Genomic DNA, 25,582 nt, shown 5'->3' on the forward strand with positions numbered 1-25,582 from the left:
CAGTCCGATCACTATATGCCCTCCTTAGGGGGCATAAAAATGTCTTATAATATCAAAATAAATCAGAAAGCCACATAAACTAGAGAGCGGACAACATGCTTAATCCTTGAAATGCACTAAGTGACCCCGTGACCTAGTTTTTGACCCGGCATGACCCATTTTCGAACTTGACCTAGATATTGTCTTAATACAACTTCTTACCAAGTTTAGTATAGATCAGATGAAAACTACTTCAATTAGAGAGCGGACACCATGCTAAATCCTTGAAATGCACTAAGTGACCCAGTGACCTAGTTTTTGACCCGGCATGACCCATATTCCAACTTGACCTAGATATTGTCTTGATACAACTTCTGACCAAGTTTAGTAAAGATCAGATGAAAACTACTTCAATTAGAGAGCGGACACCATGCTAAATCCTTGAAATGCACTAAGTGACCCCGTGACCTAGTTTTTGATCCGGCATGTCCCATATTCGAACTTGACCTAGATATTGTCTGGATACAACTTCTGACCAAGTTTGGTAAACATCGGATGAAAACTATTTGAATTAGAGAGCGGACACGAAGTGTGACCGACCGACCGACCGACTGACCGACCGACGGACAGTGCGAATTCTATATACCCCCTTTTCTTCGAAATGGGGGCATAAAAATAATTTTGCACAATAACTACGCAACTAAACAATGCAAAAGGTGACCTAAAACAGAAAAATACATATTCCACATTTCAACTGCATAAATATTTATCTGAATATAAGAATCAAAATCAGTTGTGCGTTATCATTATTTATTAGCCAATAAACAATGATGTGTCATTTTCATGTTAAACTATTTAAAACAACTTGGCGTTTTACCCTCATGATTTATTCCCACAGGAACATGAATTTGCTTTAAAAAAATTAATATATTTTTGCAGGAAAAAAAATGTATACTTTTAATTTATTTCATATAATTTCAATATAAAACTTCATAGTGTAATATTCAGTTATCATCATCTTAAAGTACTGTTGGTATTTAATAATCTTCAATATATATTAATAAAGAAATAATTACAATTTATACAAGCAAATGAACAAAAAGATTCAAATTTTCTCCCTATTTTCAAGATTTTATATGACATTATCCATTACTTACAAAGCTACAAAGTTAAGAAGCCCGAGCTTTGCTCTCGTATGGTATGAAATTACTGAGGTGTATATCCCATACAACATCAGTTACTAACGGTGTAACTAATAATACTAATTTGTTTACAATTCACACATTTATTAAAGGGTAAACAAAGTCACATAACTTGATCCAAAATTAAACAGCTTTTTGCCTAATTGGTCCTATAAGTTTTGCCTAATTGGTCCTATAAGTTTTGTGCCACTAGACCTTGATCCATAACAAAGTTGTTTACGAATAAGATGTTTACCCAATCCCAACCTCCTAGATATACATTAAAGACGTGAAACAATAGACTATTGCAGCCATAACTGACTTGTTTACAATAAATAATGTTTAAACATTTGCAATATAAACTGTTTGAAGGATTGGTTTAAATCATTCACCTAAATGCCACTCAAATTATCAAATCATTCTGGATCCGGAAAAACCTGGGCTAAATGCACATGTGTAAAGTGTTTTCCCAGACTAGCCTGTGCAGTCTACACAGGCTAATCAGGGACGACACTTTCGGCTTTTAAGGCATTCTTTATTCAAAGGTAGTATCTTAGTAGTAAAAATCCAGTTTGTGCGGAGAATGTCATCCAAGATTAGTCTGTGCAGTCTGCACAGGCTAATCAGGGACGACACTTTCCGCTTTTAAGGCATTCTTTGTTCAAAGGAAGTCTCTTAGCAGTAAAAATCCAGTTTGAGCGGAGAATGTCATCCAAGATTAGCCTGTGCAGTCTGCATGGGCTAATCAGGGACGACACCTTCCACTTTTAAGGCATTCTTTATTCAAAGGAAGTCTCTTAGTACTTAAAATCCAGTTTGTGCGGAGAATGTCATCCAATATTAGTCTGTGCAGTCTGCACAGGCTAATCAGGGACGACACTTTCCGCTTTTAAGGCATTCTTTATTCAAAGGTAGTCTCTTAGTACTTAAAATCCAGTTTGTGCGGAGAATGTCATCCAATATTAGTCTGTGCAGTCTGCACAGGCTAATCAGGGACAACACTTTCGGCTTTTAAGGCATTCTTTATTCAAAGGAAGTCTCTTAGTAGTAAAAATCCAGTTTGTGCGGAGAATGTCATCCAAGATTAGTCTGTGGAGTCTGCATGGGCTAATCAGGGACGACACTTTCCGCTTTTAAGGCATTCTTTATTCAAAGGTAGTATCTTAGTAGTAAAAATCCAGTTTGTGAGGAGAATGTCATCTAAGATTAGCCTGTGCAGTCTGCATGGGCTAATCAGGGACGACACTTTCCACTTTTAAGACATTCTTTGTTTAAAAGTTACAAGTCTCTTTGTACTAAAAATCCAGTTTGTGCGGAGAATGTCATCCAAAATTTCTAAAATTCATATTATCAAGTGCTATCGAATTAAATTGCTGTATAATAAACTCAATAAACAAAGTATTGAGTTTATTGGAAAATTTGGACAAATTTTGAGGAAATTTTGGCCGAATTTTTGGGAAAAAATGTTAATTTTCTGCCATTGAAAAACAAACACATCACAGTATTGAGCCTCATTCTGTGAAAAATTGGCTTAGCATGTCATGTGCAGACTTCACAGGCCAAAATTTCCACAAAAATATGCCCAAATTTTCCAATAAACTCAATACTTGGTTTATTGAGTTTATTATACAGCAATTTAATTCGATAGCACTTGATAATATGAATTTTAGAAAGCAGTAAAACATGCACTTATAAACAATTGGTTAACTGTTATTTATAATGGTATTAATAATGTTTAATTTTCTTAATTTCAAGGTCTATCATGCTTTTTTTCCCAATCAAAATCATGGCACAGGCTGTAAAATATAAAGCAAAAACAAGAGATATGTTTGTCAGAAACACAATGCCTATTGCGCCGCTTTGAAGCCATATATTTGACCTTTGATCTTGAAGGATGACCTTGACCTTTCACCACTCAAAATGTGCAGCTCCATGAGATACACATGTATGCCAAATATCAAATTGCTATCTTCAATAATGCAAAAGTTATTGAAAAACTTTAACCAAGGTTAAAGTTTTTGGACACACACAATGAATGACAGACAGACAGACAGGCCAAAAACAATATACCCCTGATCTTTGGATATGAGGGCATAAAAATCACTGATTATTACCCACCTACTTTGAAAAATCATCCCCTTACATCTAGCCTTAACCCTTTCCTGCTTAGAAGCAAAGTGGAAATGGCTATGTGCAAACAGCATAAAACCAGAACACCCTGCAAAGTGGAAATGGCTATGTGCAAACAGCATAAAACCAGAACACCCTGCAAAGTGGAAATGGCTATGTGCAAACAGCATAAAACCAGAACACCCTGCAAAGTGGAAATGGCTATAAGCAAACAGCATAAAACCAGAACAGCCTGCAAAGTGGAAATGGCTATGTGCTAACAGCATACAACCAGAACAGCAAGTAACTGGCAGTCTGTTCAGGTTTTATGCTGTTTGCTGCCAATCAGTTTCTAAGGTTTGGAGATGAAGCCTTACAAACTTGAATCAAATAAGAAAGATCATAAATTAAATTAAATTTTCTAAGGGACTACAAATGCGTGAAAATACGCATCTTAGTGGTAAAGGTTTAATAGAATTCTCAAGTTTGTCCCATTTTTATCATAACCTTACAAAATAGCCATATGCAACTTTCAAATCACGAATGTTGCTTGTATTTTTTTATCCAAATCAGCTGCCAAACCTTGTAAAGTACTTCACATATACATGCATAATGAAACAATACATTCAGTATTACCTAGACATAAACAATATTTCACTCAATAAGTTTCATCAAAAAGCAGACATATTACCTCTGTTTATTACCCTCAAACTGTTTAAAATTCTCTCCTCTCTTCCCACCTTAATGGAATCCTCCATCCAAAAGCAAACATATTACCTCTGTTTATTACCCTCAAACTGTTTAAAATTCTCTCCTCTCTTCCGACCTTAATGGAATCCTCCATCCAAAAGCAAACATATTACCTCTGTTTATTACCCTCAAACTTTTTACAATTCTCTCCTCTCTTCCGACCTTAATGGAATCCTCCATCCAAAAGCAGACATATTACCTCTGTTTATTACCCTCAAACTTTTTAAAATTCTCTCCTCTCTTCCGACCTTAATATTACCTCTGTTTATTACCCTCAAACTGTTTAAAATTCTCTCCTCTCTTCCGACCTTAATGGAATCCTCCATCCAAAAGCAAACATATTACCTCTGTTTATTACCCTCAAACTGTTTAAAATTCTCTCCTCTCTTCCGACCTTAATGGAATCCTCCATCCAAAAGCAAACATATTACCTCTGTTTATTACCCTCAAACTGTTTAAAATTCTCTCCTCTCTTCCGACCTTAATGGAATCCTCCATCCAAAAGCAGACATATTACCTCTGTTTATTACCCTCAAACTTTTTAAAATTCTCTCCTCTCTTCCGACCTTAATATTACCTCTGTTTATTACCCTCAAACTGTTTACAATTCTCTCCTCTCTTCCGACCTTAATATTACCTCTGTTTATCACCCTCAAACTCTTTACAATTCTCTCCTCTCTTCCGACCTTAATATTACCTCTGTTTATTACCCTCAAACTGTTTACAATTCTCTCCTCTCTTCCAACCTTAATGGAATCCTCCATCCAAAAGCAGACATATTACCTCTGTTTATTACCCTCAAACTCTTTACAATTCTCTCCTCTCTTCCGACCTTAATGGAATCCTCCAGCTATAGTCCCATGTGTATCCAAACTTTTTAAACTACAGAATATTCAACTTTGAAATCATGAAAGTGTCTTGTATTTTTATCCAGACCAACTGCCAACCAGTTAAGTACTTTAAATAAACATGCATTGAAACATGCATAAATTAACTGCACTGGATTTCAAACACTGGACTGTCACTGAAACACGGTTTTACAACAGTTTACCGTACCTGGATTGTATAAACAAATTTCCCGAGTAATTAGAGTATTAATTAAACAATACGAGAACTAAGCAAACATTTGATAGAGAAGGTCGCTAAACATGATTTTCTGATATTCAAAACAGTAGCGAAATGTTGAAGAATGCTTAAACCCTCTTCAGCAGGGCTCTGTCAACAGATCTATTGAATTTTCATATTAAAATTATACTCAGTTTTCTAAGCAAATGATTTCAACAAACATTGATATCTGTTAATGTTCTGGACTGCATTGTATCTGGGATTTTATAACGAATATATGATTTTTTTTGCCCCATTTTTATGCTTCTGTCCCACTATGAACTAGTGTTTTATACATTCCAATTAATATTATCCAAAACAGATAAACTCTAATTAAACCTTTAAAATAAATAAATAAAAATAACATAATTAAAACTTGTTTTATTTATCTTGTATTAGTTATAATCTCATCTCAAATTAGACAATAACTAAAACAAGTGATTTTTTTTTTAAATAATTTAAACATCCAATCATCCTACCTGTGTTTGATGGCTCCCCAAAACTTAAAACATTCACAAAACAAACATGTTACAACTTTCACACTTCCAGGAAAGCAAGTATATATATTATTCATAGAGTTTATGCTGAAATTGCATGCTTGATTGCCTGTAAGATGTAACATTGGCCTTCAGGGGTGGCGCCTCCACTGACTGCGTTGAAAATTCATGTTCCTTAGTAATGAGTGTTTGTCTCAAATGAACAAATAATATAAGTTGTCAAGTACATATATTCATACAAGCCTTGCTCTGCGAAAAGGGGGTTTATTGCATGTGAGTAAAGTGGCGTCCCAAATCAGGGTGACAGGTTCCGCCTAAACTGGATTTTTGCTAAGAAGAGACTTTCTTTAAACAAAACTATCATCATTTTGGAAAGTGGCGTCCCTCATTAGCCTGTGGGGACTGCAGTTTAAGTGGAAAGTGTCCACCTGATTACCCTACGCAGACTGCACAGGCTTATTTGGGACGACACTTAAAGCACATGCTTTTAAACCCCTTTTCACAGAGCGAGGCTCAAGTTATGTTGGAAAATCAGACAAAGGGCCATAATTCTGCAAAAAATCATTGAGACCCAAAATCCTTTCGATAAAATCAACTACACATTTAGGCTATTTAACTGTAAATATATGAGCAAAGTCCACCCACTTGTTATAGACAAGTTTAAAACAGAAGCGTCATGCCATACAGACTTATGATACAGAATAAGTACAGATTGATGATACAGAATAAGTACAGGCCAATGCTTCAGAATAAGTACAGACTCATGATACAGAATAAGTACAGATTGATGATACAGAATAAGTACAGGCCAATGCTTCAGAATAAGTACAGACTGATGATACAGAATAAGTACAGGCCAATGCTTCAGAATAAGTACAGATTGATGATACAGAATAAGTACAGGTCATTATGCTACAGAATAAGAACAGAGTGATGATACAGAATAAGTACAGACTGGTGATTCAGAATACATGTTTGTACAGACTGATGACAAAGAATAAGTACAGACTGATGATACAGAATAAGTACAGGTCAATGCTACATAATAAGTACAGGCCAATGCTACAGAATAAGTACAGGCCAATGCTTCAGAATAAGTACAGACTGGTGATTCAGAATACATGTTTGTACAGATTGATGACAAAGAATAAGTACAGACTGATGATACAGAATAAGTACAGATTGATGATACAGAATAAGTACAGACCAATGCTACAGAATAAGTACAGACTGATGACACAAAAAAAGTACCGAATGATGATACAGAATAATGAATCCCACTCTGTGTAGGCATAAAAATAAACACATTCTTCTTGAAAACAGTTCTAGCAGTATATAGTGTGGGCCAGGATATCTTGAAAACAGTTCTAGCAGTATATAGTGTGGGCCAGAATAAACAAATTCTTCTTGAAAACAGTTCTAGCAGTATATTATAGTGTGGGCCAGGATAAACACATTCCTCTTGAAAACAGTTCTAGCAGTATATAGTGTGGGCAAGGATATCTTAATGAAATCTGTGTTTTAATTCTAACAAGCAAAGTTGTTAAATTGATATCCCCCGCCTTTTCCTCATTTATATCAATACACATATGAATTTTCATTTTGAAATCTTATATAGTTTCTGATATATAGCCCTAAAATGTTTGTGACAGAAGAACACACTGACTGACTGACAGACTGACGGATGGACAACGCCAAAACTATATCCCTCTGCCTTTGGCGGGGGATAATAATTCTTTACCCTTGTTGGTAGTTTCAGTGTATTGCTGTTTTGTTCCAACTCTAATATGTTTTAACGTTCGGTACACAAATATTTATTCTCTTATGACACACAAAAGGAAATTTGTCATTCAAGTCTACTTCAGTCTTCACAATATTTCAACTTTCCCAAGGCATGTGGCATATCAAAATGAAAATTGTGCAAGTATATGTTGATAATATATGGTTGGGCAAGTATCACATTCTAGTTTCATTACATAACATGATAAATCAGACAAGTGCTCAAAAACAAATTACAAACAGGGTTTTTTTTGGCCCGATTTTATAGCCGAAATTCGGCTATGTTCCCAATCCCAAAAAGTATACTTTTTTCCCAAAATGTGGCAAAAAATTCCCAATTTTCAAAAAAAAAAAAAAAAAAAAATTTTTTTTTTTTTTTTTTTTTTTTTTAGAAAGAAGTCTCATGTGTATTTTATCTCAATTTTAATTAAATTACATCTAAAAAAGTATTATATGATTTTTTTCTTTTAATTTGAATGATTATAAAGAGTTAAATCAAATTTAGTATTTCCCTAATTAGTGGACTTTTCGTGTGGAAAAAAAGGCTAATGAATTTATTTTCCCAATTTCATGAAAATGCCGATAAAATTCCCAATTCCAAAGCCATGGGCTATCTTCCCAAAAAGTGGTAAAAAAACCCTGACAAATAATTTTGATTTTATTGAATCATTATGCTTATTGGACATTTTGCTTTATTGAAGATATATTATTTGCAATAAAATTGTTCTTTTAAACAATCTAAGAAGACAATAAATAAATAAATATATTTTTTTCTGAAGTTTTTTTTTTTTAACTGAAATTTTCATTTTATATCACAAGTTTAGAATCAAGATAACATATTGTGTATACAAATAAATGTAAGTTTAAAAATATATATCATACTGAGTTGCCTAATAATATCCAATACTGTCACTATGTTTTATCCTTTGAAACATATTTCATCCATGTTAAACATAATTTATCTGTGCTTATATTCATCTCCTTTGGCTTTATTTGCTCTTATTCTCTTTGGGTTCCATCCCCAGTGTATTACAGGCTTAACAAACAATGGAAAAATTGTAATAACTGAGCATAATCAATCAAGATAGATACTACACCCAATTTAAACTCCTCAATAGAAACAATTGTCTGACGGGATTAGATATAAAATTGATACCAATACATTCCGCTGAATTCAAATAATGCATCCCTATCTAAGGCACGCTTTAAATAATAGTATGACATACGGCCTGCAATTAAAGTTTTTGTCGATAATAAATTGCTACTTTTTTGCTTTGTTTATCGAGTCAACAATGACATAGCTGAGCAGTTTATTTGAGTTCTCAAAATAGAGGCAGAATCAATGGAAATATCCAAATATGGCACGAAGCTGTGCTATGGATTAAAAGGCTCATTTATGTTAATATTTATATAGATTTCAATAGATCAATAATAATGTTTAATAGTAACACCCACATCAGTGCAGTATTATATAAAATATTAAATATAAAGACCTGTTCTGGGAAAATGGGGCTAAATGCATGTGCCGTTAGTGTTGTCCCAGATTAGTCTATGCAATAATTACATGCACAGGCTAATCAGGGACTACACATTTCGCTTAAACTGGATATTGGCTTAGAAAAGACTAATCCTTTAAATAAACAAGAGGGCCTGAAAGGCCAAAGTCGCTCAACTGAGATAACAAGATATTATTGGGACAAATCTTCTGACCAAGTTTCATGAAGATCGGAAAATAAATGTGGCCTATAGAGTGTTAACAAGGTTTTACTATAGCCATATTAGGAAAATGCCCTGCCCCCTGGCAGCCATGTTTTTCAACCAACCGGCATCATTTTTGAACTCGTCCAAGATATTATTTGGATGAATCTTCTGTCCAAGTTTCATGAAGATCGGACAGTAAATGTGGCCTCTAGAGTGTTAACAAGATTTTAATAATTAGCCATTTAAGGAAAAATGCCCCGCCCCTTGGAAGCCATGTTTTTCAAGCAAACATAATTATTTTCAAACTAATCCAAGATATCATTGAGACCAATCTTCTGACCAAATTTCATGAAGATTGGACAATTAATGTGGCCTCTAGAGTGTTAACAAGGTTTTACTAAAGGTATATATAGCCATATAACTAAAAAATGCCCCTGGTGGCCATTTTTTTAAAGCAACCAAAACCATTTTTCAACTCATCCAAGATATCATTGGGACAAATCTTTTGACCAAGTTTCATGATGATCGGAAAATAAATGTGACCTCTAGAGTGTTAACAATGTTTTACTAAAGCCATATACGGAAAAATGCCCCGCCCCCCAAGGTGGTCATGTTTTTCAACCAACCAGCATCATTTTTGAACTCGGCCCCCAAAGTGGCCATGTTTTTCAACCAACCAGCATCATTATTAAACTCGTCCAAGATATTATTGGGATGAATCTTCTGACCGAGTTTCATGAAGATAGGACTATAAATGTGGCCCCTAGAGTTTTAAGAAGATGTTACTATAGCCATATACAGCAACATTAGGGAAAATGCCCCGCCCCTTGGCAGCCATGTTTTTCAAGCAAACGTAACCATTGTTGAACTCATCCATGATATCAATAAGACAAATCTTCTGACCATATTTCATGAAGATTGGACAATAAATGTGGCCTCCAGAGTGTTAACAAGGTTTTACTATAGCCATATAAGGAAAAATGCCCCGCCCTCTGGCGGCCATGTTTTTCAACCAAAGGGCATCATTTCTGAACCCGTCCAAGATATTATGTGGATGAATCTTCTGACCAAGTTTCATGAAGATTAGATAATAAATGTAGCCTCTAGTCTAAGTGTTAACAAGATTTTACTATATATTATAGCCATATATAGCCATATAAGGAAAAATGCCCCGCCCCTTGGCAGTCATGTTTTTCAAGCAAAGGTTGCCATTTCTGTCCTCATCCAAGATATCATTGGGACAAACCTTCTGAGCAAGTTTCATGAAGATTGGAAAATAAATGTGACCTCTAGAGTGTTAACAAAATTTAACTATAGCCATATAAGGAAAAATGCCCGCCCCCCTGGCGGCCATGTTTTTCAACCAACCGGCATCAGTTTTGAACTCGTCCAAGATATTATTGGGATGAATCTTCTGACCGAGTTTCATGAAGATCGGACTATAAATAAGGCCCCTAGAGTTTACAGAAGATGTATATAGCCATATACAGCAACATTAGGGAAAATGCCCCGCCCCTTGGCAGCCATGTTTTTCAAGCAAACGTATTCATTGTTGAACTCATCTATGATATCAATAAGACAAATCTTCTGACCATATATTTCATGAAGATTTGACAATAAATGTGGCCTCAAGAGTGTTAACAAGGTTTTACTATAGCCATATAAGGAAAAATGCCCCATCCCCTGGCGGCTATGTTTTTCAACCAAAGGGCATCATTTCTGAACCCGTCCAAGATATTATTGGGATGAATCTTCTGACCAAGTTTCATGAAGATTGGACAATAAATGTGGCCTCTAGAGTGTTAACAAGATTTTACTATAGCCATATAAGGAAAAATGCCCCGCCCCCCTGGCGGCCATGTTTTTCAACCAACCGGCATCAGTTTTGAACTCGTCCAAGATATTATTCGGATGAATCTTCTGACTGAGTTTCATGAAGATCAGACTATAAATTAGGCCCCTAGAGTTTTAAGAAGATGTTACTATAGCCATATACAGCAACATTAGGGAAAATGCCCCGCCCCTTGGCAGCCATGTTTTTCAAGCAAACGTAACCATTTTCGAACTCATCCAAGATATCATTAGACCAATGTTCTGACAAAATTTCATGAAGATTGGACAATAAATGTGACCTTTAGAGAGTTAACAAGGCAAATGATGACGGCGCACGACGGACGACGGACAACGCATGACGGACAAAAAGCAATCACAAAAGCTCATCATGAGCACGTTGCCCTCAGGTGAGCTAATAAAAAAAAAAAGTGTCATCCTTGATTAGCCAGTGCTAACTGCACAGGCTAATCTGTGAAAACAATTTACGCACAAGCATTTAGCCCTGTTTTTCCCAAAGCATGACGTAGTCATACAATTCTTCTGGTACAATCTTGTAGTGCTTTTAGTGCTGCAACAATACGCCAAAAAACATATTGCAATATATTGTCAGTTCAAAAAAACATATTGCAATATATTGCTAACTTGTACCAGAATTATAACTCGCTAATTTGCATTTTTATTATGTAATTAATTGCTTTTTGTTTCGTATTCTTATCATAAGCTTCATCTTCAATTTAACAGTATGGCATGCAGAAGTAGATCTTGAGGACTCACATGTTACAACGCTACTCCGTATAATAGACTTTTTAGAATGCTATTTTTACATAACAATTTATTTTTACTAAACATTGATTTGTTTACCTTGATATCATTATTTCGGATGGCTTTTCCGGACTAAATGTGGATGAATTTTTATAGAATGTTCGTACCAGTATGATGAAAATCGTATCGCAATACAATATGGGGATTGCGTATAGCGATATATACCGATATACCGGTATATTGTTGCAGCACTAAGTGTATTAAAGCGAGAGTATACGATTTTGTTTAATATTTATGAATTTATATAAAATGTGTAAAAACTTATTATATATATATATATTTAATATAAATTAAAATAAAATAAATTAAGAAGAACATGTGTTGAAAAATGCAAAATAAGCCAGATATTTAATTCTGAAATTGAAAACGGCTGTACAGCCTAATTCGCAAGCATGTATACCATACATGTACAATGTGAATCTAAACTTAGTTCAACGGTTTCAACGATATCTATTAATAGGACACACGAACACTAACTCCGATCCTAATACAAAGACGAATGCTTCGGTTATTGTAGGAAAATATGTACGTCACAATCGGCTCGGGGCGCTAATTTGTCTTTGCTGCATTTTATGAAATTCGGCTTTAATATATAATTTTTCTTGCCTATTTTGTGTTATTGTAACATATTATTTCAATATATTACAATTTAACACATGTAAAAAAGTGTATAATCTCGCTTTAAAGACAACACAGACATTTAGCATACTTATAGTCTTAATGGTAAAACAATGTTTGGGGTTCGTGCTCTGCCAAGATTAAATCATCGAATGCAGAAGAAAATTTGATATATTTTATTGTAATTAGACTGTTTTTCGATGTTATGGAATGGAATTCTGAGAAAATAATGAATGATTTCCTCCCAAAATAAGAAATACTTCAACCTATTCAGTCTGAGATTTTCGTGCACATCAATAACGAGCCAGGTTTAGATAACTCTAATATTAGTTATTCACGCATGAGGTTAACCATTTGGATTGCTTCGCTTTGATCAGTTCAAATGTATCTATATTTACATTCAAAACCTAAGATTTAACCCTTTACCTGTTAGATACGTATTTTCATGCGTTTGTAGTCCCTAAGAAAGTTATATTTAAGACCTTTCTTACTATAGATTCAAGTTTTCAAGTTACATGCAGGCTGTTCTGGTTTTATGCTATTTGCACATAGCCATTTTTACTTTGCTTCTGAGTGGAAAAGGGTGAAATACATGAATAACCTGAATTACATGCAAATAAAATTTTGCCTTACCAAAAATGAGTCAGCTGAATAAAAAAAATTAACAAGAACAGCAAGCACAGTCATAGAAGATGACAACAACCCCCCCCCCCCTCTGGCAATGGACTCGTATCAAGTAAGTGAACAAATTGAGCAACATTGGGTAAGTAATATTAATCCAGGCATTGTTCTCCTTCTGCAGCAATATTCCACCAAATCCAACAAAAATCCTCCGTCAAATAGCAGTTATCTCCCTATAGTATTGAACCATATTGCAGTTATTTGTCCCATAGTCTTTATAAAGATTACAGTAAGTCTTCATACAGTTTCAGTACAAATAGCATTTATATTCCAATTTTCTTGATACATATTGCAGTCGTTTATTGTATAGGTTTTATTCACCAACTGTATTAATGCAGGCTTTTTCCTTCTTTAGTATGGGCCTTATAAAGGCACCTTCCTCCAAGAAAAAGCCCCTTCCCCTAAAAGAATTTCTTTAAAATGATGCAATTTTCCCCAAATTTCCATCTTGCTTTTGGGAAAAAATTCCACTTTGTCAGTTATGTCAATAATTTTTACTCCGAAAATGGAAGGCAAGGCCCTTTCATAAAATCAAGAAAAAAAGCCCTCGATATTTGCCCATCTCTCTAAAATACATACCAGACGTTTGTTCCATATCCAACAAGAATGTCGCCTCTGTCGTTCGCAAAGCACACAGCGTAGATGGGCGTGGCAAAGTTCATCTCCCTGAGCAACTCATTGTTTCTGGACCAAACCTTCAATATAATTTATTATTAATCAATTAATTAAATAATGAATAAAATAATAATATAATAATGACAACACTTTTATTCTCAATTTTGAAACATTTTTAGTAAAAATACAACACTAATTTCCCAATTTTAATCAAAACGCCGCTATTATTTTTCCCAATCCAAAGGGACCCGGCCCCGTTCTGAAAATTGTGAAATAAAACACTGCACAAAAAAAGTAATATGCCTACAGAAGCCAAGTTGTGCGTCATGGCAAAATAACATTTGTCAATTGAATTAATTGACCAATCAGTGCAAATATTAGATCTCTCTTTTTAATCTATTAACAATGATGTCTCACAACCCAAATATTAAAAAACACGAGTTTAGGCTCTACATTTTTTTAATTTTTGCCCTTTGTAAATTTGTGTACTTTGTAGTTTCTAAATTGTCTCGCTATGTCTTCTACTTAAATATTTTTAATGGAAATGTAAACAATATTAACAAATATATGTATGTTTTGGTTCATAACATGATTAATTAAAACTTTCATAAATGTCTATTTTGGAATACTTAAATTCACTCTATATTACATGTATTTGAAGCTTTACTACACCCAACAGTGTTTTTTTTCATTCAAAATCTGATTAATTATTTGGCGAAATTGCTCATGGAAAAAAAGTATGTAATTTTCCCAAATGGGACCTAAAAATTCCCAATTGAAAGTTCAAAAAAAAAAAATTATTTTTTTATCTCATCATTTTGTTCATTTCTCATCCAGCTATAAAAGTTGAACCTTACTTAATTTCTTTTTTCTAAGCACTTATTAGAAACAAAACAAAGACAACACTAATTTCCCAATTTTAGTCTAAATGCTGTAAATTTTCCCAGTCTAAAGGGACCCGGCCCCATTTTAAAAATGCTTGAAAATTACACCGCCCACCTTTACAAAACCGTCCTTTCCCGACGTCACGACCAGGTTGATCATGGGGCACTTGTCCAAGGCAGTCAGCTGAAATAAAAGACACTGTAATATCATTTGGGCCGTGCTCTGTGAAAAAGGGGTTTAATGCATGTGCGCAATGTCGTCCCAGATTAGCCTGCGCAGTCCGCACAGGCTAATCAGGGACAACACTTTACGCTTCTATGATATTTTCTGTTTAAAGAAAGTCCCTTCTTAGCAAAAATCCAGGTAAGTGTCAAGGATGACCTTGACCTTGAAATTTTAACACAATGTGTTTGTCAGAAACACAATGCCGCCGACTGCGCCGCTTTGATTTATTTAACAAAAATATATACGTGGGCAGGTCAGATAACTATGTCAATTTAAAGCTTATTACGTCCCTTGACTTTGTTTTTTCGACCCTAGACCTTGAAGGATGATGTTCACCTTGAAATTTTACCACTCAAAATGTGCAGCTCCATGAGATACACATGCATGCCAAATATCAAGGGGCTATCTTCAATATTTAAAAAGTTATGGCCAATGTTAAGGTTTTAGCACGACGCCAACGGCTGACGAGGAGCTGGCTATGACAATAGCTCGGGTTTTCTCCGAAAACAGCCTGGCTAAAATTCAAGTCTCAGATGAAAGTGTTGTCCCTGATTTGCCTGTGTGAACTACACGGGCTAATCTGAATACACTTTAAGCACATGCATCAAGCCTCATTTTCCCAGTTTACGGCTTATACATTGAAACAAGCAAAATACCACATAGCTTTCTTCCTGTCTCCACCTTATTTGGACCACCCTCAAAATCATTTGGCTACCAGCCTCTTGTTAATGTCAAATTAGTGTAGAAAAGTAACCATTTTTTAGCTACCATCCTCTTAGTTTAACCCATTTATGCCTAGTCTCATCTTTCTAAATTGGATCAATTTATTTCCAAAATTAGGGATGTCTAGTATATTTATTTCTATATTTAGAATATTTCTTACAGAAATTCGTTAAGCAAACAGCGAAGACCCTGATGAGGCGCTGCAGCATGCAGCGTATCATCTGGGTCTAAGCTGTTTGCCAAGGCCTTTTTTCTAGAAGCTCGGCATAAATGGGTTAAGTTTAAACCTATTTATTTAAGCTCCATTGCAGCAAACGCCAAAGGTTTATTGAAACTCTTTCGAGTTTGTTACCTGGTTAGAACCAGTATGGGTTGACCTAAAGATAGTTCAAACTGTGGGGTCTTGCCTGTGACCTCCCGGTTGCATGGCTATGTTGTTGCATGGTGGGAGCTGTGACCAAATTGTCAAATTAGTTTTTGATAAACACGTTATTAAAGAGAAATACCACATATCATTCTCCTTTACTCAACTACATTTGGACAGCTGTCAAAAAAAGGTTGCCGTGGTGCTGTGTATATGGTGTCTGCCTAACAATCTGTAGGTCACAGGTTCAATCCCCACTGTGAGAGAGTCCTTTAGATCTTCCCAATAAACACAAAGTACTGGTTCTAGTCCCAGGAAACGGACTAGAGAGCGTTTCAAATAAGCCTAAGGCTCTCTATGCAATTGAGCCAAAAAAAATAGGCTTAAACCAAACTAAAATAAGTTTTGCCATTAACCTCTTGTGATGAACCACATATTGTTCTTTGTTTCTCAACTACACTTAAGACAACCCTCAAAATTGTTTGTCTACCAACCTCGTGTGTATGATCCTCGTCTACAGGATGTGACATCTGCAGGGGCATCACGTATCCGGGGCTGCTCCTTCCTGTTCTATTCATGGGGACCAGCTTGTACATCACCAGAGGCCTTGAATAAAGGTTAAAAATGAGACTTGCTCTAGAAAAACGGGGCTTAAATAAGCCTTGCTCTAGGAAAACAGGCTTAAATCAGCCTTGGTCTAGGAAAACGGGCTTAAATAGGCCTTGCGCTAGGAAAACGGGGCCTAAATTAGCCTTGCTGTAGGAAAACGCGGCCTAAATTAGCCTTGCTGTAGGAAAACGGGGCCTAAATTAGCCTTGCTGTAGAAACAAGGGCTTAAATTAGCCTTGCTGTAGAAAAACGGGGCTGAAATTAGCAATTTTTCCTATGGATCAAATCACATGCTATTTATCATTTTATTAGAATTTAAAGATGAGAATTTTTTATTTTTTTTACTTACAAACATTTGATCATGGTGATAAAGGCATTTTTGACAGAAACACTTCAAACATGTTTCACAAAAGAAATCAGCACTTATTTCTATATTTTTACTTTCTTAAGCAACACAAGAATAGTCCTTCACAAAGTCTGAACTTTCATTAACTGAATCTACAGAAGTCGCCATTTTCAACAGATATTTGGACTGCCCTCTGATTAAAAAGTTATGTATTCACTATGAGCTTGACTATGTTTATGAAATAAAGCCAGTGTTATCAAAACTTTAATGTGTTGCATGAAGACACACACAGTTTTAAGTTAGAATAATAGCCAATGTATCTCGCCAATCTCCATGCAGAGTTGTCGTTCCTTGCTCTTACATACAACTCTGCGTAAGGCTCAGGATGCCATTTTATGTTGGTTTCTTAACATCAAAAAACCATATCAATTTTATAATAATGAATTAAGACTGATATAAGATATCATGGTATGAGATTGTTTTCTTTAATGCAGTGAATGCAATGTAACCGTCGTGCAAGAGATTGTTTAGAATACTGAAACCTCAATGATGAACGCTTGGTATGATCATGACATGAATGAGACGCTTTCATAACAATAGTCTGTTCTGAGCCCAACACAGAGGTGAATGTAATGTAACCGACATGCAAGACATTGGAATCTCACTTCAAACTAATAAGTAATGGCTGAATTTTATTGCCTGGTTAAGCAGAAAAGCCACATTAAAACACAATGAAGTACAAAGTCCATAAATCTAACCCATATTGTTTATAAAGATGTAAAAAAAAAAATTAACAAATGTCCAATATTTGGAGTAGTACCAGATTATCATTAAAGCAAGAAAAAATTGTGATAAAAAAGTACTTGTCCAGAATGCATATTTTCACGAAGTTATAATGGTGTACTTTGAGTTGATATGGTCACGGCACCAATTTCACGAAGGTATAATGGTGTACTTTGAGTTGATATGCAAAACACGACTGTTCAGGTTCGATCCTTTAATTCAACTGCCCGTCAACAACAATACAAATATATATGACGTCAAATAATAATAATAATAACGCGCTAATACGCGGCAACCGCCAATCAACGTTACGTCTAAAATCTCATATAATATTCACGACATACTGGGGGCCGCAAAATGATAAAACAGAGTTTTCACATTAGTATACGAATACGATAATCATATTAACAAAATGCTTAAATATTTAAAAACAGTCTATCACAACAATATCATGATTGTCCATCAGTTTTTATTGGCACATCACTTCCGGTGGATAAAGTTTCGCTATTGGCCTTATGGTATACAATCCGTTACTGATTCGCGCTTTTGCCTCGCAAACATGCCCGTCCCTTTTGGCAACAACATCGACGACCACGGCAAGTTTCCATCGACATCTCGGGCCATCATCATGGATCTGCACCACGTCCCCGGTGTTGATCGTCTGCGTGTCGGAACCAGACACCCGGTGGTGCTCGCGGAGTGACGTCAGGTATTCAGTCTTCCAGCGTCTGTAGAACTGTTGTATGAGCAGCTCACGTCGCCTTGCCATGCGGTTAAATGTAGCATGATCGGCTGCAGCGACAGTACTCCCGGCATCGAATGTGACGTCATTGTGTGGCAGCGTTGTAACTCGGCGACCGTATAACAGCTGCGACGGCGTGATATGCGCGGGGTCGTTTAGATCTGTTGATGCATACGTCAATGACCGATCGTTAAGAACAGCCTCGATTTCTGTGACGATTGTAAGAATCGACGTAAGCTCGTTCAATGCCGGTGGCGTTGATTTCAGGCAGTCGTTCAAGCTTGGTGAATCACGTGACTGACGGCAGCTACAATCGTAGACGATGCGTATGGGTGTCGTTGATGATTCTTTTTCCACTGGGTGATGAGGGATGTAGTGCACTTGTTCAACTGACTCTTGACCAAGTGGTACCCTCTCGATGAAGCCACGTCTTTCCTGCTCTGCTATGATGTCACCATGTGCCCGAGGCACTTCCGGATCATTGCGCATCCTCTGAATAGCCCCAACAGTTCTCTTCAAGGCTATGTTGTGGTTTGTTGGTAGAGCAGGGTGGTCTTGCTTCCATGGTAATTTGGCATAGTACCTTCCGTTGTCGTACTCAATAGCTGTCGCTTGGTATTGCTGTAGGTACTCGACAGACTTCCGGTCAGGTTCACAAGGTGAGATACCCATGCTCTCAAGACTCCAGAAACGTTCTAATATGCTGTCTTCTGGGGCGCGCGATGCAAGTACATTCAAGATGTGCTTATCAGCTGGCACATAATACGTGGAGGGCATCGGACCGGACAGTAAATAACCAATCTTAGACTTAACGGCGGTCGGCCCGTTCCCTCGAACAACATGATCTTCGACCATATCCCAATAGTGGTCAGCTCCAACGAGTAATGAAATGTGAAATAACGTGTCACCTGTAACGGGATGAGCCAACTTCAATCCCCGCAGATACGGAAGTTCCGCAGTCGATCTAAGATACCCACAGTTGATGGGAGCCGCAATAGTGGGGACAATGAGCACACTAACAGGTATTTTCTTTTTCTTCGATACTATGTACACTGTCGTGCGTTCTAGTTGCTGTAATCTTCTGTTATTACTTCCTCCGAATCCCGTCAGGCTCAGTGTCTCTATTCCATCACTCTCTAGTTGAAGATCGTCAGCAAGCTTTCTGGTGATAAAGGATCGCTGTGCGCCCTCGTCGAATAATATGGCGGCATCCGTTGTAGTGTTAGACGACGATACAGTGGCAATTGCGGTCTTTAATACAACGTCTGCGTTCGACCTCTTTGAAGACGAGAAGAATACGGCGGCTTCCGATTGCGGCAATTCAACTTCCGGTTTTCTTTGTAGCTCCTTACAGATAGAAGTGTGATGCTTCCGGTGGCAGTTTTGACAGCGTCCGTTTGACTTGCATTCTGTAATTCGGTGTTTACCCAAGCAGTTAAAACAAAGCTGTTTCTGTTTCACAACATTCATTCGGGCAGCAGTGTCAGGAAAGTTTTTACATTCGCAACTTAAATGTTCTTGATCACAAAATGCACATGTTCTAGAATAATTTTGCGTATTCCTTTTGCCAAACTTGTTGCTAATAGTGAATGAAGTCTTCTTACCATTCGCACTTGCATGAAACAATGCTGTTGAGTTGTAGTCGCTAACTTCCGGCAACGCATAGGAACTTCCGGTGCCGATCTCAAGAATGTTGATTTCCTTGTTAATCGCTCGTCGCAGATCTTGCAAAAACCAGTCATTATTCTCGTTTACGCGGGCGAGATTTTTACGTATATCCATCGGCAATTTTTCCAATACAACTGGCACCAATAGGCTACCGTACATATCTTGATGTTGTCCTAGCGACTCAAGACCCCGGATATACGTTTCCATGCGGTCGTAAAACCCTCTCAAACTCGCGACTGTGGAAGTTGGTGATGGCAATTTCAATAACGCTTGCATGTTTGCATGAACAATTTTGCAATGTTGACCATACCTTTCACGTAACAATTCAACTGCGCGCGTGTAATTTGCATTCGTGAGTGCAAATCCTTCAATAGTCATGGCGGCTGTACCCTCCAACTGTGCTTTCAAATAATTGAATTTCTGCACATCAGTCAAGTTGACATTGCAATGGATTGACGATTCGAATGAATCCCAGAACGATTGCCATTGTAATATATCACCGACAAATCGTGGAAGTATTAATTTTGGCAATTTATGAGTACTAGATGTACTTATCTCGGGCGCTGACTGGCCGCTGTTGTTTGACGAATTGGTGTTCACCCTGCATTGGTTGTTTGGTGGTAGTGGAGCGGATGCCTGCTGACTACCGGAACCGGATGCATGCGATAATAAATCGGCGGCGTCTGTGATGCCAATGTTAGGCTGCTGTAGACGCTGCTTGTATCTTCGTAGTTTGACCTCTACGTCGAAGGTATACTCTTCTGCCTCGACCATCTCGTCTGGCGCAGCGTCGGCGTCGGTGAGCGAGAGAATTTTATCATTGTGGACTAGCAGACATGCCACTTTTTCTTCTAATTTCTCGATAAGCGCTTGAAACTGAATGTCATCGTCTTCATCGCTCGTTTCTTCTATTTTACTGACGAAACGGTCAATAATATTTTTCAAACCTAGCCGCTGGCCTTGTAACTTCTCTATTGTCGTCGGCATTTTACTGTTTGGTCACGGCACCAATTTCACGAAGTTATAATGGTGTACTTTGAGTTGATATGCAAAACACGAATGTTCAGGTTCGATCCTTTAATTAAACTGCCCGTCAACAACAATACAAATATATATGACGTCAAATAATAATAATAATAACGCGCTAATACGCGGCAACCGCCAATCAACGTTACGTCTAAAATCTCATATAATATTCACGACACATATCTTGGACTTTTGAAAGCAAAATCAGACGTGCTACCATTACACCACTGAGACTTCAATACTTTTTAAGAAGGAAGCCAATTCACACAATAAAGTTAAATCTAGGTGTTAGTTGCGTAAAGCTCGATTGGTCATTGTCTGCTAGGGTACAACTTAAATATACCCCTTGTACTCTTAAGTATACATAAATGTACCCTGGGTACTGAAAAATATACTGAAAAGTATCAGGGAATCCTAACACTAAATTGGCTGTTGTCTGCTAGTTTTTTCAAATTGATCATGTTCATATTTATGTCAATATTCTGTGAAAGGGCCTGCAATATAATGGAAACTCCTAATCCAAAAAGCATGTTGAGGCAGGTTTTGTTCAAAGAGATTTGTTTTCATATTCCGTAGCGCGTTTTACGACATTGGATTTTGCACAGGAATAAAACTTGGGTACAGTCTGAATTGGCTGGGTACGTGTTAATATATTTTCCGTACCCCTAATACTCGTCTGCATCTCAGATTTAGAAATCAACAACAATTCAATTGAGAAATGAGAAGAAAATCCATGTTAGTGCTTAATTAAGATACAAAAAACCAACTTTGCCATAATAAAAGAAAATGTTTTTGGTAGATTTAGGTACCGATACTACTAAGAAAATGCACATAATATAAAGCCTAATGCTGTTAGTTAAAGTGAACAGTTCTCTTCATTAATATTTGTGTATAAAATTGTTTATAAAGTATAACCTGCTGACTGGTATAAATAGCAGTGCCTTTTTTAGAAACAATCATACCAGTATTTAAGTCTAAACAAGAAATATCAGGGATAAGATTAAGGGCGCTGATGTCGGTTAGTTATGAAAGATAGCAGGGCCCTCTCTTGCCGCCAGGGGAAGCCACCCACATCCCTCATGAGGGGGAATTTCGCGTCGTTTTGGGCGAAAAGGGGAATTTTAGAAGAACTTTGCACCATTCATTCAACACCTAAAATTGCTATATTTTAATGTGATTTACATAAATATACATTTAATCAAAGGTTAGTAGCACGATACCAGCTGGCAACATAGGTATAAAAGTATTTAATAAAAAAAAGGGGGAATTTTTAGCTAAAAAAGGGGAAAAAGTATACTTTTTTCATAAAGGAAGCCGCCGATATTCGGCCGTAAAAAGTGTAAAACGAGGGGCCTGGATAGTCATTGCTATCAATGAGATCAAAGACCATATAATACCAGATCAATAATAATGTTTTGCGCCAGTTTTTGTGACTTATTTCTCATAATTAGATACTTTTGATAATGTATCAATTAGACCTGCCTGTTCTATTCATGGGGACCAACTTGTACATCACCATGGGCCTTCAAGTAAGCAATGTGACATTTGAGCAAAGTACAGCTTAGAACTTTGTTTTGTGTAATTGTATATAGAAACATCAAACAGTTTTGAAGTCAGTCCTCATTTAATGAGCTTTATTTTGGAAAAACTGGGCTTAATTCCAGTGAGTTTTGTTCCTTTTTCATATAGTACTGGAAAACGACACTTTCCCAATTGGGAAAAATATTTGTTGGGTGGGTAAATAAAATGCAACATTGAATCTCTAAAGCTTGAACCTAAGTTAATATAATATTGACAACTTGACAAAACTAAGTCATCAATTTTAAAGTATTTGTTAGCATCAAATAAAAACACCAATTGCGCAAAAACAATTACTGAATTGATATGCGTAAATTAAACAATGCCCGTGCTGAACAATTTCTGCCTAAACTAGACTTCAGAAGTGACTTCCTTTAAAAAACATAACATAAAAGCGGGTTGTGCAATCTCTGATTTGTCTGAGTGGACTGCACATGCATTAAGCCATATTTTTCCATGAGCGTACTTCACATGCATTAAGCCCTATTTTTCCATGAGCGTACTTCACATGCATTAAGCCCTATTTTTCCATGAGCGTACTTCACATGCATTAAGCCCTATTTTTCCATGAGTGGACAGCACATGCATTAAGCCCTATTTTTCCATGAGTGGCCATGAGTGGACTGCACATGTATTTTGCACTTTTTTCCATGAGTGGACTCTACATGCATTAAGCCCTATTTTTCCATGAGCGTACTGCACAGTATGCATTAAGCCATATTTTTAAATGAGTGGACTGCACATGAATGAAGCCCCATTTGTCCATGAGTGGACTGCACATGCATTAAGCCCTATTTGTCCATCAGTTGACTGCACATGCATTAAGCCCTATTTGTCCATCAGTGGACTGCACATGCAGGGGTTTTCCTAGCCATTTCGGGAAAAGGAGTCAGGTCAAATTGGGATTTTTTAAATCAATAAAATGGCAAATTTGGGAATTTTTAATCAACAAAATGAACTAAACTGGGATTTTTTTCAACAAATATTGACACATCCTGCCATTTCCTGGGAATTATTGGAAAAATTAAATTCTAACATTAAGTCAACGGATTTGAGAAAAACTAATCAAATATAACTCTTCATAATAATTCAAATTAGGAGAACAAAATCATTTAAAATAAAGTTATAAAGTTAAGAGATTATGAGATATTACGAGATTACAAAAAAATGGGGGGGGGGATCAGGTCCGTTTTAAGGTCTTTCTATAAAAGCAGAAAAACCCTGTTTTAGAACCAAATCTTGACACTTACCACCTCCGTCTGAATTCTTTGTTCTCAGAAAGTGCCACACACACAATATCGCTATACATGCACAGCATTAAAGGAACACTTGACAATAGGATCTGAAATAGAGGAACACTTGACAATAGGATCTGAAATAGAGGAACACTTGAAAATAGGATCTGAAACGAATGAACAATAAGTTTAGTTCAAACCTACTTCTTTTAGATTGATTGTATCTAAATGTGGGTTCCCACTGCCAATCCGATCAACTCGATCATCCCGATCACCGAAATTTCCCGACCAAACACGACCAAGCTCGACTAAAAAGTGTATACACAACTTCTTCTCGACCTCTTGTCGATAACACACGACCCCCATACAACTCATTAACGACGTCCACTCAACCATCCTTCCAATTTCCACTTGATCATCTCCACCTATGCGCGAGCCCTATACAATCTCAGCTCGACCAAGTGGACCTCAGCTCAAATGCCACCAGATCTTCACACGACCAGATCGTAATGGTCGTACTACAGTCATAAAAAGTGATCTAAAAAAACTTGGGTAGAGGTCGAGCGGATCAGGTACAGAGCTCGTGTATGGTCAAATAGCAATCGGGAAGTGATCGTGTACGGTCGGGTAGCAGTCTAGTAAATCTGTACATCAAATCGAATAGAGGTCGTGTGGATCATGGTGCAATCTAAAATAACTCGGGTAGAGGTCGAGCGGATCGGATACAGATTGTGTAAAAGATGTCAATTTGATTGCCACACGATTGGTTCAGGATCAACTCCATCTTCTACTCGACTAATACAGGACCACTTCCCGAGCGCTTCTCGATACATTTCCTACTCAACCGCTTCTCGATATTTTTCGACATGTCAAAAAATATCGGGTAGGACGCCAGACCAATGCTGACCTACCCGACCATCCCCGACCACTCATGTCGATCGAACCAGACCAGTACCTGACTTTTTGGTCGGGCTTGATCGAGTTGATCTGATCGGCAGTGGGAACCCAGCTTAAAGCTGACGGCTTATTGTAAAGCCCTTAAGTTCGTTTTTGGGTAGAACAAATATTTGGATCGGGTACAGATCGTGTAAAAGATGTCAATTCGATTGCCACACGATTGCTTCACGATCAACTCGATCTTCTACTTGACTAATACACAACCACTTCCCGAGCGCTTCTTGATCCTTTTCCTACTCGACCGCTACTCGATATTTTTTGACATGTCAAAAAATATCGGGTAGGAAGCCAGACCAATGCCTACCTACCCGACCAACCGCTACCACTCAAGCTGATCGAACCAGACCAGTACCCGACCGCTTGGTCGGGCTTGATCAAGTTGATCTGATCGGCAGTGGGAACCCAGCTAAAAGCTGACGGCTTATTTTAAAGTTCGTTTTTGGGTAGAACCAGTATTTGGTGTCTTTAAGGGAGATCTAAAGAACGCAGAGTGGGGATCAAACCAGTGATCTCCCAGGTGCTCACCATACTCACAACGCCATACCGTAGTGTTAAAACAAACTCTTGACAATAAGATCTGAAATAAATGAATACTTGACAAGTGGATCTGAAACAAATGAACACTTGACAATACGATCTGAAATAAATGAATACTTGACAAGAGGATCTGAAAAAAATGAACACTTGACAATACGATCTGACATAAATGAATACTTGACAATGACATCTGATACAAATGAACACTTGACAATGACATCTGAAACAAATGAAT

General features: G+C 37.0%; 2 protein-coding genes across 3 annotated transcripts in view; one reads left to right on the top strand and one right to left on the bottom strand.

The window, feature by feature from the left end:
* The window catches only part of LOC127849021 (uncharacterized), a 330,113-nt gene that overhangs the window by 180,014 nt on the left and 124,517 nt on the right, over nucleotides 1-25,582 (top strand). The gene's annotated exons all lie outside the window — the stretch shown is intronic.
* Nucleotides 1-25,582, bottom strand: part of LOC127847190 (uncharacterized) — a 233,394-nt gene that overhangs the window by 146,703 nt on the left and 61,109 nt on the right. For both annotated transcript variants that reach the window (XM_052378912.1, XM_052378913.1), the window contains exons 21-24: nucleotides 23,869-23,960; nucleotides 16,361-16,472; nucleotides 14,669-14,737; nucleotides 13,634-13,749 (exon numbers count right to left, since the gene is read on the bottom strand). In XM_052378912.1, coding sequence (XP_052234872.1) covers nucleotides 13,634-13,749; nucleotides 14,669-14,737; nucleotides 16,361-16,472; nucleotides 23,869-23,960 — 389 coding nt within the window. The remainder of the gene's footprint in view (nucleotides 1-13,633; nucleotides 13,750-14,668; nucleotides 14,738-16,360; nucleotides 16,473-23,868; nucleotides 23,961-25,582) is intronic.

This window comes from Dreissena polymorpha, chromosome 10 (genome assembly GCF_020536995.1).
Source record: "Dreissena polymorpha isolate Duluth1 chromosome 10, UMN_Dpol_1.0, whole genome shotgun sequence".
Lineage (NCBI taxonomy): Eukaryota > Metazoa > Mollusca > Bivalvia > Myida > Dreissenidae > Dreissena > Dreissena polymorpha.